The following is a 14,568-nucleotide window of genomic DNA, read 5'->3' on the forward strand; positions in this document are numbered from 1 at the left end:
TGCTAACTGCAGAGGCGTTCTGATTTTTTATAGTGTTTTTGGAGTTTGACATGTACACCTCTCCCGTCTTCCTGACAGGAGCATAGGAAGCCGTTTATTATATATATTATTATTTTTTTCTTTAATATTCTTTATATATTTCCTTTTCATTACTCTCTCTTGCGCTGATGCTGTGTGTCATTCTTTTATATCATGTATTGTCACAGTTTGATGTCACAGTATATTTTTCTTTGTTACACAGAGTTGCCTAGCAACCATCCTGCAGGGCTGAGCGCACCGGAGGGTGCGCGTCGCTGAACAGTGACGTCATCACGACTCGTACCGACAGGAGGAAGCTGGCATCTCGCTGCACACGGTGGGGAACAGGGTATATAGGTAAGTGCTTTTTGTACATTCACTGAGCTTGACAAAGGTCAATAAACTGACCGAAACGTTGCTGCCAGACTTTGGGTCTGTGTGTTTATTTCTGACAAATCCTGTGAGTGCCTCCAACCCCACTCCCTGCTACGTACAGTGTCGTTTGACACAGGCATGGCACCCAGGTCAAGATTGAACTATACAAGCTGAGTGCCGATCGCTACAAAGGAGATATATATATATATATAGCTTTGTTGTTTGAAGCAGGCACTCACCAAACAGCATCAGAGCAAGTTGAAAAAGGATTTTAATTAATCATCATGTAGGTCGACGTTTCGATCCGCCACAGGGATCTTTGTCAAGACAGAGTATGTCACAAACAGGACAAGCAGCACCAGGAAGTGTACATGTCTGGTGTCAGTGGTCGGCTTTTATGGGATCACTGGGCTTAATGGAAACACACCCACTTCCTGTAGATCGAAAACCCGGAAGTGTGGTGAAAGTGATATTTAGAAAAGTTAAAACGACCCAAATGTATAATAACATAAGAGCCATAATGACGATTGGTGCCAGCCAGGAGTATGCATGAATTTGAAGCTATCAAAACTAAATAAATAAGCGGAGACACTGTAACAAACGACAACCGGAAGTAACGTGCGCTCCATTGCCGTGGAACGCACGAACTTCCGGATTCTGCGCAATAGACGGATATCGCTGTATGGGATATGATTAGACCCGGAAGCAGCGTGCGCTCCACCTGTGTGGAACGCATGCGATCCCGGAAGTATGTAATACAATATTGTATGCCAGCAAAACGAAACATTTAAAGCAATAACCGGACTAGTAAATACTCAATTATTAATAAGCGCTACATGCCACTCCCAACTGGCAACAAATCACCAAAGTATTATGAAAATATTTATAAAAAATATTTATAAAAAATATATTTATAAAAATTGATTGTGTATGACCATAAATGCCCAACCACAACACACTGCCCGATACATCACATGATATAATAACTTAACAACTTAGACTTAATATGCATATTAAAAAACATATAAAAAGAGTAGCAGATATCATTATAGAAATATGCTAGTAGGAAATGACGACAAAAATTTTTAAGAAAAACTTTCTTTTCTGAAAAAATATGGAAAAAATAATAAAAAGAAGACAGCACTGTCTAGAAAAATGAAAAAATCTTGAAAAAATGGACAAAATCACAAAAAGATGTTATAGGAAATATGTTCATTAAGGCCCCGCGGGGCTACTGTCCCCAGGTCATAAATCCACCGAGCTTCACGTTGGTGCAATTTTTTTGCACGATCCCCTCCACGTAACAAAGGTGGCACAAAATCGATGAGCATACATCTCAAGCTGGCAACCGAATGTCCACGCAATAAAGGTGCCCATACACGTTACAATTATTGTATACAATATTGTATACAATATCGCATCATCGCATATCGGTTTTGCGATGAGATGAGATCTAGTACAAAAAGTATGTGCAGCACATACTTTTTGTACTAGATCTCATCTCATCGCAAAACAGAGATGCGATGAGATGTGATATTGTATACAATATTGTATACAATAATTGTAACGTGTATGGGCACCTTAAGAAATGTTTTGCCACCGGTTTATCTGATTTTTTGTTTTCCAGGGCCTGGCGAATGGATAAGCGGTGATTCGCCATCCGTTCCCTGAAGCACCTTGTGGTCAATCCAACGTAGTACAGTCCACACGGACAAATGAGAATGTATATAACGTACGAAGCAGTGCAGGACAGCCTGTGCCGTATTTTTATTTTCTTCCCGGTGTGTGGATGGGGAAATGTTTGACCGATCAACATCGATCTACAGGTAGTGCAATCCGTACAACGGACACACCCAAGGCGTTGTGTCGGTAGCCAGGTAGTTGTCCCCATGTTAGACTGCATCTGTGGCCTCATAAGCATCTGCTTCAGGTTTGGTCCACGTCGAAATGATTGCATAGGTGGTATCTTGCTTACGTGGCCCATTCTCGCATCAGTGGCCACAATCGGCCAGTACTTTTTAATGGCTTTACCCATATCATCTGATGCTGTGTTGAATGTGGATGCGAAAATCATGCGATCCTGCCCAGATTTTTTGGGGGGATTCAACTGCTCTTTTTGGTGCCTGTTGCGTGCTTTGTAGAGGCATCTGGTGATGGTCTTCTGCTGGTATGCCTCTGAATCTACAGCGCAAGTGCAGATCGATGAGATGTGTATGCGGTTCCTTGAAAGAGGATACCAGCAGAAGATCATCACCAGATGCCTCTACAAAGCACGCAACAGGCACCAAAAAGAGCAGTTGAATCCCCTAAAAAAATCTGGGCAGGATCGCATGATTTTCGCATCCACATTCAACACAGCATCAGATGATATGGGTAAAGCCATTAAAAAGTACTGGCCGATTGTGGCCACTGATGCGAGAATGGGCCACGTAAGCAAGATACCACCTATGCAATCATTTCGACGTGGACCAAACCTGAAGCAGATGCTTATGAGGCCACAGATGCAGTCTAACATGGGGACAACTACCTGGCTACCGACACAACGCCTTGGGTGTGTCCGTTGTACGGATTGCACTACCTGTAGATCGATGTTGATCGGTCAAACATTTCCCCATCCACACACCGGGAAGAAAATAAAAATACGGCACAGGCTGTCCTGCACTGCTTCGTACGTTATATACATTCTCATTTGTCCGTGTGGACTGTACTACGTTGGATTGACCACAAGGTGCTTCAGGGAACGCATGGCGAATCACCGCTTATCCATTCGCCAGGCCCTGGAAAACAAAAAATCGGATAAACCGGTGGTAAAACATTTCTTATTGCGTGGACATTCGGTTGCCAGCTTGAGATGTATGCTCATCGATTTTGTGCCACCTTTGTTACGTGGAGGGGATCGTGAAAAAAAATTGCACCAACGTGAAGCTCGGTGGATTTATGACCTGGGGACAGTAGCCCCGCGGGGCCTTAATGAACATATTTCCTATAACATCTTTTTGTGATTTTGTCCATTTTTTCAAGATTTTTTCATTTTTCTAGACAGTGCTGTCTTCTTTCTATTATTTTTTCCATATTTTTTCCATTTTTTCAGAAAAGAAAGTTTTTCTTTAAATTTTTTGTCGTCATTTCCTACTAGCATATTTCTATAATGATATCTGCTACTCTTTTTATATGTTATTTAGGTACTTGTTTCCTAGAACGGCCACAACGATTTAGATCGTTGTGGTCGTAAGATAAAAAATCGGATCGGTCGCATCGCATGCGATTTGGTCGCATACGATGCGACCGATCCGATCTGCCGATTTTTCACCCGATTTTTTTTTTTTTTACACCAGATTTGTTTAAATTGCCCCCCCAAATGTTAATAAGTGTGCTAGACCCCACGATAGACGTGAACCCGAAGCGTGGCGAGCGCAGCGAGCCCGCGAGGGGCGGCGGTGCGCGTCCTCCGACCTTTTCATTCCCCTACTATCCACTAGGGCGTGGAGTGAGAATATAATAGTGTGGCGAGCGCAGCGAGCCACCGAGCCCGAAGCGTGGCGAGCGCAGCGAGCCCCGCGAGGGGATGCGTCTAACTTCACAGGTATACGCGTCCCCTCGCGGGGCTCGCTGCGCTCGCCACGCTTCGGGCTCGGTGGCTCGCTGCGCTCGCCACACTATTATATTCTCACTCCACGCCCTAGTGGATAGTAGGGAAATGAAAAGGTCGGAGGACGCGCACCGCCGCCCCTCGCGGGCTCGCTGCGCTCGCCACGCTTCGGGTTCACGTCTATCGTGGGGTCATGGCGGGCACATAAAAAATGTGAAATGGGTCATATTGGCCCATTTCACCTTTTTTATCATTTTTCCCTATGTGAGATGGACTTAATCAAGTCCATCTCATCTTGTGCCATTATAATGGCACAAGACCGACCGATTTCAATGTTAAAAGATTTTTTAACATTGAAGTCTATGGAAAAATCGGGTCAATCGGTCGGTCGCATCGCGGCCGATTTTAATTGGTCGCGACCGACCGATTGACCCGATTTCTGTCAATCAAATGGAAAAAATTGTAAAAAATCGGCCACATCGTGAGGATCGTGTCCCTTAATTAAGAGCCACGATCACTCACGATTGTGGCCGTTCTAGGAAACAAGTACCGTTATTTAATATGCATATTAAGTCTAAGTTGTTAAGTTATTATATCATGTGATGTATCGGGCAGTGTGTTGTGGTTGGGCATTTATGGTCATACACAATCAATTTTTATAAATATATTTTTTATAAATATTTTTTACAAATATTTTCATAATACTTTGGTGATTTGTTGCCAGTTGGGAATGTGCATGTAGCGCTTATTAATAATTGAGTATTTACTAGTCCGGTTATTGCTTTAAATGTTTCGTTTTGCTGGCATACAATATTGTATTACATACTTCCGGGATCGCGTGCGTTCCACACAGGTGGAGCGCACGCTGCTTCCGGGTCTAATCATATCCCATACAGCGATATCCGTCTATTGCGCAGAATCCGGAAGTTTGTGCGTTCCACGGCAATGGAGCGCACGTTACTTCCGGTTGTCGTTTGTTACAGTGTCTCCGCTTATTTATTTAGTTTTGATAGCTTCAAATTCATGCATACTCCTGGCTGGCACCAATCGTCATTATGGCTCTTATGTTATTATACATTTGGGTCGTTTTAACTTTTCTAAATATCACTTTCACCACACTTCCGGGTTTTCGATCTACAGGAAGTGGGTGTGTTTCCATTAAGCCCAGTGATCCCATAAAAGCCGACCACTGACACCAGACATGTACACTTCCTGGTGCTGCTTGTCCTGTTTGTGACATACTCTGTCTTGACAAAGATCCCTGTGGCGGATCGAAACGTCGACCTACATGATGATTAATTAAAATCCTTTTTCAACTTGCTCTGATGCTGTTTGGTGAGTGCCTGCTTCAAACAACAAAGCTGTATTTGAGATATCGATTCCTTTAAAGTGGAGCACCTCCCTGTTGCCTTGCGATTCACTAGTGTGCGGTTCCACCTACCATTATATATATATATATATATATATAGCTATTTTTGTGTCGGAACGACCCGGAACGCCGTTCCTGAAGCTGTTTTGCAAAATGACGTCAGCATGAACAGCGTTTTGGGACCTCTGCGGCCGGCCCCGCTCTGATGCGCCGCTGCTTCCCTTCGTTCTGAGAGGAGAGCGCACCGCGCATCTCTCCCTACCTTCACTGTGTCCCTGCTGTCATCAGCATCTCTCCTTCCCTTCCTTCACTGTATGTCCCTGTGACATTAGCCAATCAAAGCTCGCAGGCCAGCTCCTGATTGGCTGCCGGCCCTCGAGCCAATCAGAGCTCACATGCCAGCAGCTAATCAGGAGCCGGCCTGCAAGCTTTGATTGGCTGATGTCACAGGGACACACAGTGAAGGAAGGGAAGGAGAGATCAGCGGTGTAGCTAGGTGCCACGGTGCCCGGAGCAAGGGCATGTTTCGCGCCCCCCCCCCCCGATTTGTAGTAGGTGGGGCTCTTGCGTGGCGAAAAGGGGACGCGGCCTAACATTATACCACACAACGTAATACCCATTGCACATAAAGCCACATGCTATAATGCCACCAATTACACATAAGGTCACCCATGATGCCCATTACATACTATATAACAAACCGTATTGCCTGTCATTGGCAGTGCCACACACAGTGGCTACACTAATGCAGCCGTGACATGCAAACCCCATTTCAGGCAACAGGGATGATGTGCAGAACATGTTTGTATGATTACATATCTCCCATTGCAGCAGCAACCATAATACCCGGTCACCCCGCCATCCTTCCCGGCCTCCTGCTGCCCCAGGTGTAGTAGAGACAGGACCGAGATAGATAGATAGATATATATATATATATATATATATATATATATATATATATATATATATATATATATATATATATATATATATATATATATATATATATAAAAAACCTGCTCTGATATGTATTTGAGGTGTATAATAAGCAATACTAGAAGATTGACATAGAATGTAGTTTAATGATCACTGTTATAATGCCACAATTACAAACTGTAATTTAGTGAATGGTAAAGTGTAATGCAGTTCAGTTCAGTAAAGCACTATATCAGTGCTTAGATGGGGGGCATTCACAAGGGGTATTTAAATGGGAATCCTAGTAAGTAGGAGTAGGGAAATGAAGGGTAAGGTGATTAGGGGTATATTAGTATAATAGAACAGGGGCCAGTGCAGGGTGTACGCAGAATCATACAGGCTGGTGGTGCGGAGTGGCTGGCATCCCATCCCTCCTTCAGCATACCTCTAACCTGTATGTACTGCATTGTTCTTCCTCCTGTCAGTGGAGTCCCTCATTGTCCTGCGGTCCTTCCTGGCCATGACTGTTGTGTTGAATGCAGCGTACAGATGCCAGTCCGGCTTCCAAAGAGGCAGAGCAGGATGTGACTTCCGGGTCGGTATTCTCACAAGATTGTGCTGTCCGGGGTCACATCTCGGATTAGAGGAGACTTTATTTAAATGTCCAGCTATGCTGCTCCGACGCACCCGCATGGTCTTTTAAATCGCCCGGTTCGCCCCCCTCTGTATCCGTCCCTGCAGCAGTGGGTCCTCTCCCTCTTCATGTTGCACCAGCGGCTCTCGGCAGCAGTGTCCCGTCCCCCCACCCCGGCACCCCCCGGTGCGCACGCCTGGGAGACGTGCACTGCTATTTAAAACTTACATCTCCCGCTGGACCGCGCTAGCCAATAGGCGCTCGCGGTCCAGCAGCCACCAGTTGATTGGCTGCTGGACCGCAAGCGCCTATTGGCTAGCGGTCCAGCGGGAGACGTGAATTTTAAATAGCACCGCGTCTCCCGGACACAGCGGGAAGCCGGAAGCTAGCGGGGGAGATGGGGCGGCAGACTAGAGTGCAGGGGAGCGGGTGAGCTGGCGGTGCCGGCACAGCTCCGGCGCCATGATAGCTTCCAGCGCCCGGAGCTGGTGCTCCACCGGCACCGCCCTCGCTACGCCTCTGGGAGAGATGCTGATGGGGCATCCGTGTAACTCTGCGTCAGGCGTGTGGCATCACTGCACGCAATCTGCAGCCTGCCTCCCTGACAGCTCAGGAGGAGCAACCGCTGCAGGGACATCCTCCTGCACGCATCCGACAGCAGGCTCCCGCACACTGATGTGAGCGGGGATGGGGGCAGTTGTGTGACAGGGCTGGCTGCTACTATGCTTCCCCTACAGTACCAGCGCTATGACCGTGATGGTGGGATGGGGAGGGGGGGGGGGGGTTTACAGCCCACAGGTTATTTAGATGGGAGCTTGCAGGGAAGTGTCACCTTGGACAGAGTGGGGAGGGATCTGAGTCAGGCTTGCCTAACCTCCCTTCCCTCCGACAGCCGAACCCTCTCCGCTCACAGCCTAAATCTTAAGGTGCGTACACATGGGGCAATATGGTCGCTGGCAATATATTGCTCAGTGTTCTGTTTTCATCAGTGACCAGAGATGTCACACTGCCGGGATAAGAGGCCAGGAAGTCGCTGGTCGGAGGAGCGTACGCCTCCGACCAGTGACCATTCAGGGGCTGAAAAGGGAAGCACGCACTCAGCGATTTATCGCCGTGCTCACTCCAATCACAGGCAATATGGACACTCAGTGACCATATTTCCAGCGATATTTGCAATAATCGATCCCGTGTATACGCACCTATAGTCCTTCCCTCCCATCCCTCCTGCACCATAATCCTCGACCTTCCCTTCCACAGCCTAAAACCACAACCTTCCAGCCAGTAGCCTAAACCTTCCGGGTGCCAGACCGGGTCCCAACAGTCATTAACCCGACGCTGGGATCCCGACTGTTAAAACACAGATGGCCACCAGCTATTCTCCCTTGTGGGGGTCCACAACCCCCATAGAGGGAGAATAGAATAGGTGGCGAGCGTAGCGATCCCCCAACGGGCTTTGTTGCGCTGGCCACGCTGTCTGAGTCCGGCCAGTCGGGATCCCGACTGACGGAACAGCATACCACACCCAAACCTTCCCTCCCTTAGCCTAACCCTGACTTTCCTCCCCCACAGACAACTCTTAACGTGCTGCAGCCTAACCCTATGCACTCCTGTAGTGCCTAACCTGAATCTTTCCCCAAAACCTAACCTGCTCTTAAACCTAATCTTCCCTCCTGCACCCTAAACTGCTGGTGGGAAATTCTGGAACCATGGGGGAAAAGTGTTTCTGGCACTGTGGGGAAATATCTGGCCCTGTGGAGACATATGTGTATCTGGCACTATTGGGGGCATATGTGTATCTGGCACTATTGTGGACATATGTGTATCTGGCACTATTGTGGACATATGTGTATCTGGCACTATTGGGGGCATATGTGTATCTGGCACTATTGTGGACATATGTGTATCTGGCACTATTGTGGACATATGTGTATCTGGCACTATTGGGGGCCATGTGTGTGTATCTGGCACTATTGGGGGCATATGTGTATCTGGCACTATTGGGGGCATATGTGTATCTGGCACTATTGTGGACATATGTGTATCTGGCACTATTGGGGGCCATGTGTGTATCTGGCACTTTTGGGGGCATATGTGTATCTGGCACTATTAGGGGCATATGTGTATCTGGCACTATTGGGGGCATATGTGTATCTGGCACTATTGGGGGCATATGTGTATCTGGCACTATTGGGGGCATATGTGTATCTGGCACTATTGGGGGCATATGTGTATCTGGCACTATTGGGGGCATATGTGTATCTGGCACTATTGGGGGCATATGTGTATCTGGCACTATTGGGGGCATATGTGTATCTGGCACTACTGGGGGCATATGTGTATCTGGCACTATTGGGGACATATGTGTATCTGGCACTATTGTGGACATATGTGTATCTGGCACTATTGGGGGCTATGTGTGTATCTGGCACTATTGGGGGCATATGTGTATCTGGCACTATTGGGAGCATATGTGTATCTGGCACTATTGGGGGCATATGTGTATCTGGCACTATTGGGGGCATATGTGTATCTGGCACTATTGGGGGCATATGTGTATCTGGCACTACTGCTGGCATATGTGTATCTGGCACTACTGGGGGCATATGTGTATCTGGCACTATTGGGGGCATATGTGTATCTGGCACTATTGGGGGCATATGTGTATCTGGCACTATTGGGGGCATACTGTATGTGTATCTGGCACTGTGGGACATGTGTATCTGGCACTATTGGGGGCATATGTGTATCTGGCACTATTGGGGGGCATATGTGTATCTGGCACTATTGGGGGCCATATGTGTATCTGGCACTATTGGGGGCCATATGTGTATCTGGCACTTTTGGGGGCCATATGTGTATCTGGCACTATTGGGGGCCATATGTGTATCTGGCACTATTGGGGGCATATGTGTATCTGGCACTATTGGGGGCCATATGTGTATCTGGCACTATTGGGGGCCATATGTGTATCTGGCACTATTGGGGGCCATATGTGTATCTGGCACTATTGGGGGCCATATGTGTATCTGGCACTATTGGGGGCCATATGTGTATCTGGCACTATTGGGGGCCATATGTGTATCAATCCTCCATTTTCATTGGTCGCACCCCATGTGGCCACAATCTTTTTTGGCGTGTACACACAGTGCCACAAAGTATTTTTTTAGACTTGCACCACTGGTTTGGGGGCATTGTTTATCTGGCACTGCTGGGGAGCATTGTGTATCGGGCATTACTGTGGGTATTGGGGGCATTGTGCAACTGGCACTGCTGATGGCTTGTATATATACGGCATTATTGTGGCCTTATGTGTATATATGGCACTGCTGAGGGCATTATATGTTAAAGTGTATTCAACAATTGATGCCCGCCCCTTTAGTAGCTCTGCCCACATCTGCCCCGCCCACAGTTCCTCAACCTATTTTCCTACAAAAACAGCACTGTGTGTAAATATATATATATATATATATATATATATATAGAGAGAGAGAGAGATATATAAAATCTCTCATGTCTTCTCATGCCACCAACCCTAAGTGACTTTTTAACCCATTTAAATCTCTACTGTACCCTCAGAATCCGCACTCTTCTTATCCTCCTACTCTACTACCTCTCCTCTTGATCCTATACCTGCGCAAGTCATTAAAAATCTATCTCCTTGCTTATTCCAACCGTAACTAAAATCTGCAATCTCTCTCTTGCTACTGGTACTTTTCCTTCTCAGCTCGAACATGCAGTGATTACTCCCATTCTGAAAAAACACAATTCTGACCCTAACTCTCTCTCTAACTATCGTCCTATCTCTCAGCTCCCATGCCTCTCCAAGCTACTCGAGATACTTGTCTACTCTCGCCTCACACACTTTCTTAACTCTAACACCCTATTAGACCCGCTTCAGTCAGGCTTTCGCTCCCAACACTCCACTCAGACAGCACTGACTAAAGTGGTGAATGATCTGGTAACTGCTAAGTCTAAAGGCCATTACTCACTGGTTATTCTTCTAGATCTTTCTGCTGCATTTGACACTGTGGATCACACACTTCTCATACAAACACTACACTCCCTAGGTCTTAATGATACAGCCATTTCCTGGTTCACATCTTACCTATCTGATCGCTCTTTCAGTGTTCGCTTCTCTGACTCTACTCTTCCTCTTCACTACCTCTGTCAGTCGGAGTTCCGCAAGGTTCAGTCTTAGGTCCTCTGCTTTTCTCAATCTATACTTCCTCTCTTGGTAAACTAATCAGCTCTTTCGGATTTCAGTATCACTTATATGCAGATGATACTCAAATCTATCTATCAACCCCAGAGTTGTCACCAGTGGTTTTGGGCCGAGTCTCTGAATGTCTCTCTGCCATCTCATCCTGGATGTCTTCTCACCACCTCAAACTCAATATTTCCAAAACGGAATTACTTATATTCCCACCAACCAAGAACAGTTACCATCCTGATATCTCCATCGCTGTTGACAACTCGACAATCTACCCTACCCCACAAGCTCGTTGCCTAGGGGGTCATCCTCGACTCTGAACTGTCCTTTCTTCCCCACATTCAATCTGTCTCCAAATCATGTTACATGCATCTAAAAAACATATCCAAAATACGACCCTATCTCACACAAGACACTACCAAATCTCTTATCCATGCACTCATTATATCCCGCATTGATTATTGCAACAGTCTCCTAACTGGTCTTCCCAAGAACAGACTCTCACCACTGCAATCCATTCTAAATGCTGCTGCTCGGCTAATCTTCCTTGTAAGACGCTCATCGTCTGCTGATCCGCTCTGCCAGTCCCTCCATTGGTTGCCTGTATCTTACCGTATTCAATATAAAACACGGTACTTGTGTAGTATCACGGCTCCCATCGCATGCCATATGTAGTGGCATGCGATGGCATGCGATGCAATTTTACCGTGTTTTTATGCATTTTTGATAAAAATCGCATTGCATGAGATCGTCATTTTTCACTGAAATTATGGACATGAGTTGAAATCATGTACAATGCACCCCAAATGTCATTTTTCACACTGTACCACCCCCACTATCAACGCCAACCCGAAGCGTGGCGAGCGCAGCGAGCCCACAAGGGGCGGCGGTACGCGTCCTACGACCTTTTCATACCCCCACTATCCACGTCGGCGGGGAGTTGAGAATATAAAGTGTGGCGAGCGCAGCGAGCCCGAAGCGTGGCGATGTGTAGCCATAGGCTACAATGGGCTATCGCCATATCAGAATGGCGATAGCCCAGGGCTGCGATGCCGGGCTGCCTGATGTTGATACATCGGGCAGCTTCGCATCCCCCATAGAAACCTATGGGGGATGCGGCCGGCGGCGGTGCAGGGAGGATCGCAGCAGGGATCGGAGATTCCTGCTGTGGTCCCCCTATGATACATTTAGGTGATACTTAATAGCCCTAAATATTAGTTGATAAATGGGCCCCTAAAACTCTCCGCTAGCCTCCAAACTTCCAAGCGTTCCCTGAAAACTCACCTCTTCAGGCAGCCTATCATATTTATATACCGCACACATAATCGTCTGAGGCACTTATGTGTTATAAATGCGGGAGTGTCGGCAACCCTGCTGTACCGATGGTGTACTATAATATAATACCTTTTTGAATACAAGTCCGATGAGCTGCCGCCTCTAATTTCTACAAGGAACCTGCCGAGGGAACTGAGTGGATAACTGGATACTGTATATTTCTTCTCTGGAAGGCACCAGGGCATAAAGGGATAATCCAGGGTGCCAGACCCCGCTCGCAAATGTATATACATATATATATTTGTGTTCTGTGTGTCCAGCAGACCATGAAGGAGATGTCAGCACGTTATTCCATGTGATTGTACTCAGCAGAGATCTATGATGGGGGCGGGGTGCCCGGGGTGTGATGTTAAACAACCTGTTTACAGTAAAGAGGAGGCAGAGAATGGACAGGACGGGGTAGGAGTGATGTCAGCAGGCTGGGACAGGGGGGAGAGGCGGCACAGCCTGGCATCTCTTGGATCTGGGCACTTGGAGGGTGAGGAGATGCCGGTGGTCACAGAGGAAGAGCTGCACAGTTTTCTGCTGAACACGGTACAATGTGTGTGTGTGTGTGTTGTGGGTCTTTGTGTCACATGCAGTGTGCTGCAGATACACAATGCTGAATGCATCACATGACCAGGACCCTTATCTGCATGTCGCAGTGGGCGGGCTCTGTGTTAGCTGGGATTGCTCTGCATGCTGGGTAGTATAATGGACATTTGTCCTGGTTCTTACTTACACATTTCCTGACAGCGAGTGTAATAGGGACATTGGGGGCTCACAGCGGCACTTCCTCTTGTGTCTTGTACGTTACTTTTATCGCTCGTCCCTGTATTAACCGCTCCCCCAGCTGTATGATGCCATCCCAGATAGTCCAATCCTGGCTCTTACTGGGCATACACACGCAGAGATGTGGGCTGAGCAATTCCCAGTGTGTGTATACATACAGAGCCCATACACACGCAGAGATGTGGCCGAGCAATTCCCCATGTGTATATACATACAGAGCCCATACACACGCAGAGATGTGGGCTGAGCAATTCCCGGTGTGTGTATACATACAGAGCCCATACACATGCAGAGATGTGGGCTGAGCCATCCCCCGTGTGTATATACATACAGAGCCCATACACATGCAGAGATGTGGGCTGAGCAATTCCCGGTGTGTGTGTGTGTGTGTGTGTGTATATACAGAGCCCATACACATGCAGAGATGTGGGCTGAGCAATTCCCCATGTGTATATACATACAGAGCCCATACACATGCAGAGATGTGTGCTGAGCAATTCCCAGTGTGTATATACATACAGAGCCCATACACACGCAGAGATGTGTGCTGAGCCATTCCCCGTGTGTAGATACATACAGAGCCCATACACATGCAGAGATGTGGGCTGAGCCATCCCCCCCCAGTGTGTATATACATACAGAGCCCATACACATGCAGAGATGTGTGCTGATCCATTCCCCGTGTGTATATACATACAGAGCCCATACACATGCAGAGATGTGGGCTAAGCAATTCCCGGTGTGTGTGTGTATATACAGAGCCCATACACATGCAGAGATGTGGGCTGAGCAATTCCCCATGTGTAGATACATACAGAGTCCATACACACGCAGAGATGTGGGCTGAGCCATCCCCCGTGTGTATATACATACAGAGCCCATACACACGCAGTGATGTGTGCTGAGCCATTCCCAGTGTGTATATACATACAGAGCCCATACACACGCAGAGATGTGTGCTGAGCCATTCCCCGTGTATATATACATACAGAGCCCATACACATGCAGAGATGTGTGCTGAGCCATTCCCCATGTGTATATACATACAGAGCCCATACACATGCAGAGATGTGTGCTGAGCCATTCCCCGTGTGTAGATACATACAGAGCCCATACACATGCAGAGATGTGGGCTGAGCCATTCCCCATGTGTATATACATACAGAGCCCATACACATGCAGAGATGTGTGCTGATCCATTCCCCGTGTGTATATACATACAGAGCCCATACACATGCAAAGATGTGTGCTGAGCCATTCCCCATGTGTATATACATACAGAGCCCATACACATGCAGAGATGTGTGCTGAGCCATTCCCCATGTGTATATACATACAGAGCCCATACACAT

The 14,568-nt window shown here is 47.1% G+C and overlaps 1 protein-coding gene across 2 annotated transcripts in view; it reads left to right on the forward strand.

Moving 5' to 3' along the window:
* Positions 1-230: 230 nt before the first annotated feature.
* Positions 231-14,568, forward strand: part of MAB21L3 (mab-21 like 3) — a 76,719-nt gene continuing 62,381 nt past the window's right edge. Inside the window, exon 1 of one of the 2 annotated variants that reach the window (XM_083170920.1) lies at positions 231-375. Coding sequence is in view for 1 of the 2 variants with exons in the window: in XM_083170919.1 (XP_083027045.1) it covers positions 12,764-12,979 (216 nt within the window). In the remaining variant the exon portion in view is untranslated. Of the gene's footprint in view, positions 376-12,421; positions 12,980-14,568 lie in introns of those variants that run through there. The other variant, XM_083170919.1, reaches the window with a different exon arrangement.

This window comes from Crinia signifera, chromosome 2 (assembly GCF_055691185.1).
Source record: "Crinia signifera chromosome 2, ASM5569118v1, whole genome shotgun sequence".
In the NCBI taxonomy this organism is placed as follows: domain Eukaryota; kingdom Metazoa; phylum Chordata; class Amphibia; order Anura; family Myobatrachidae; genus Crinia; species Crinia signifera.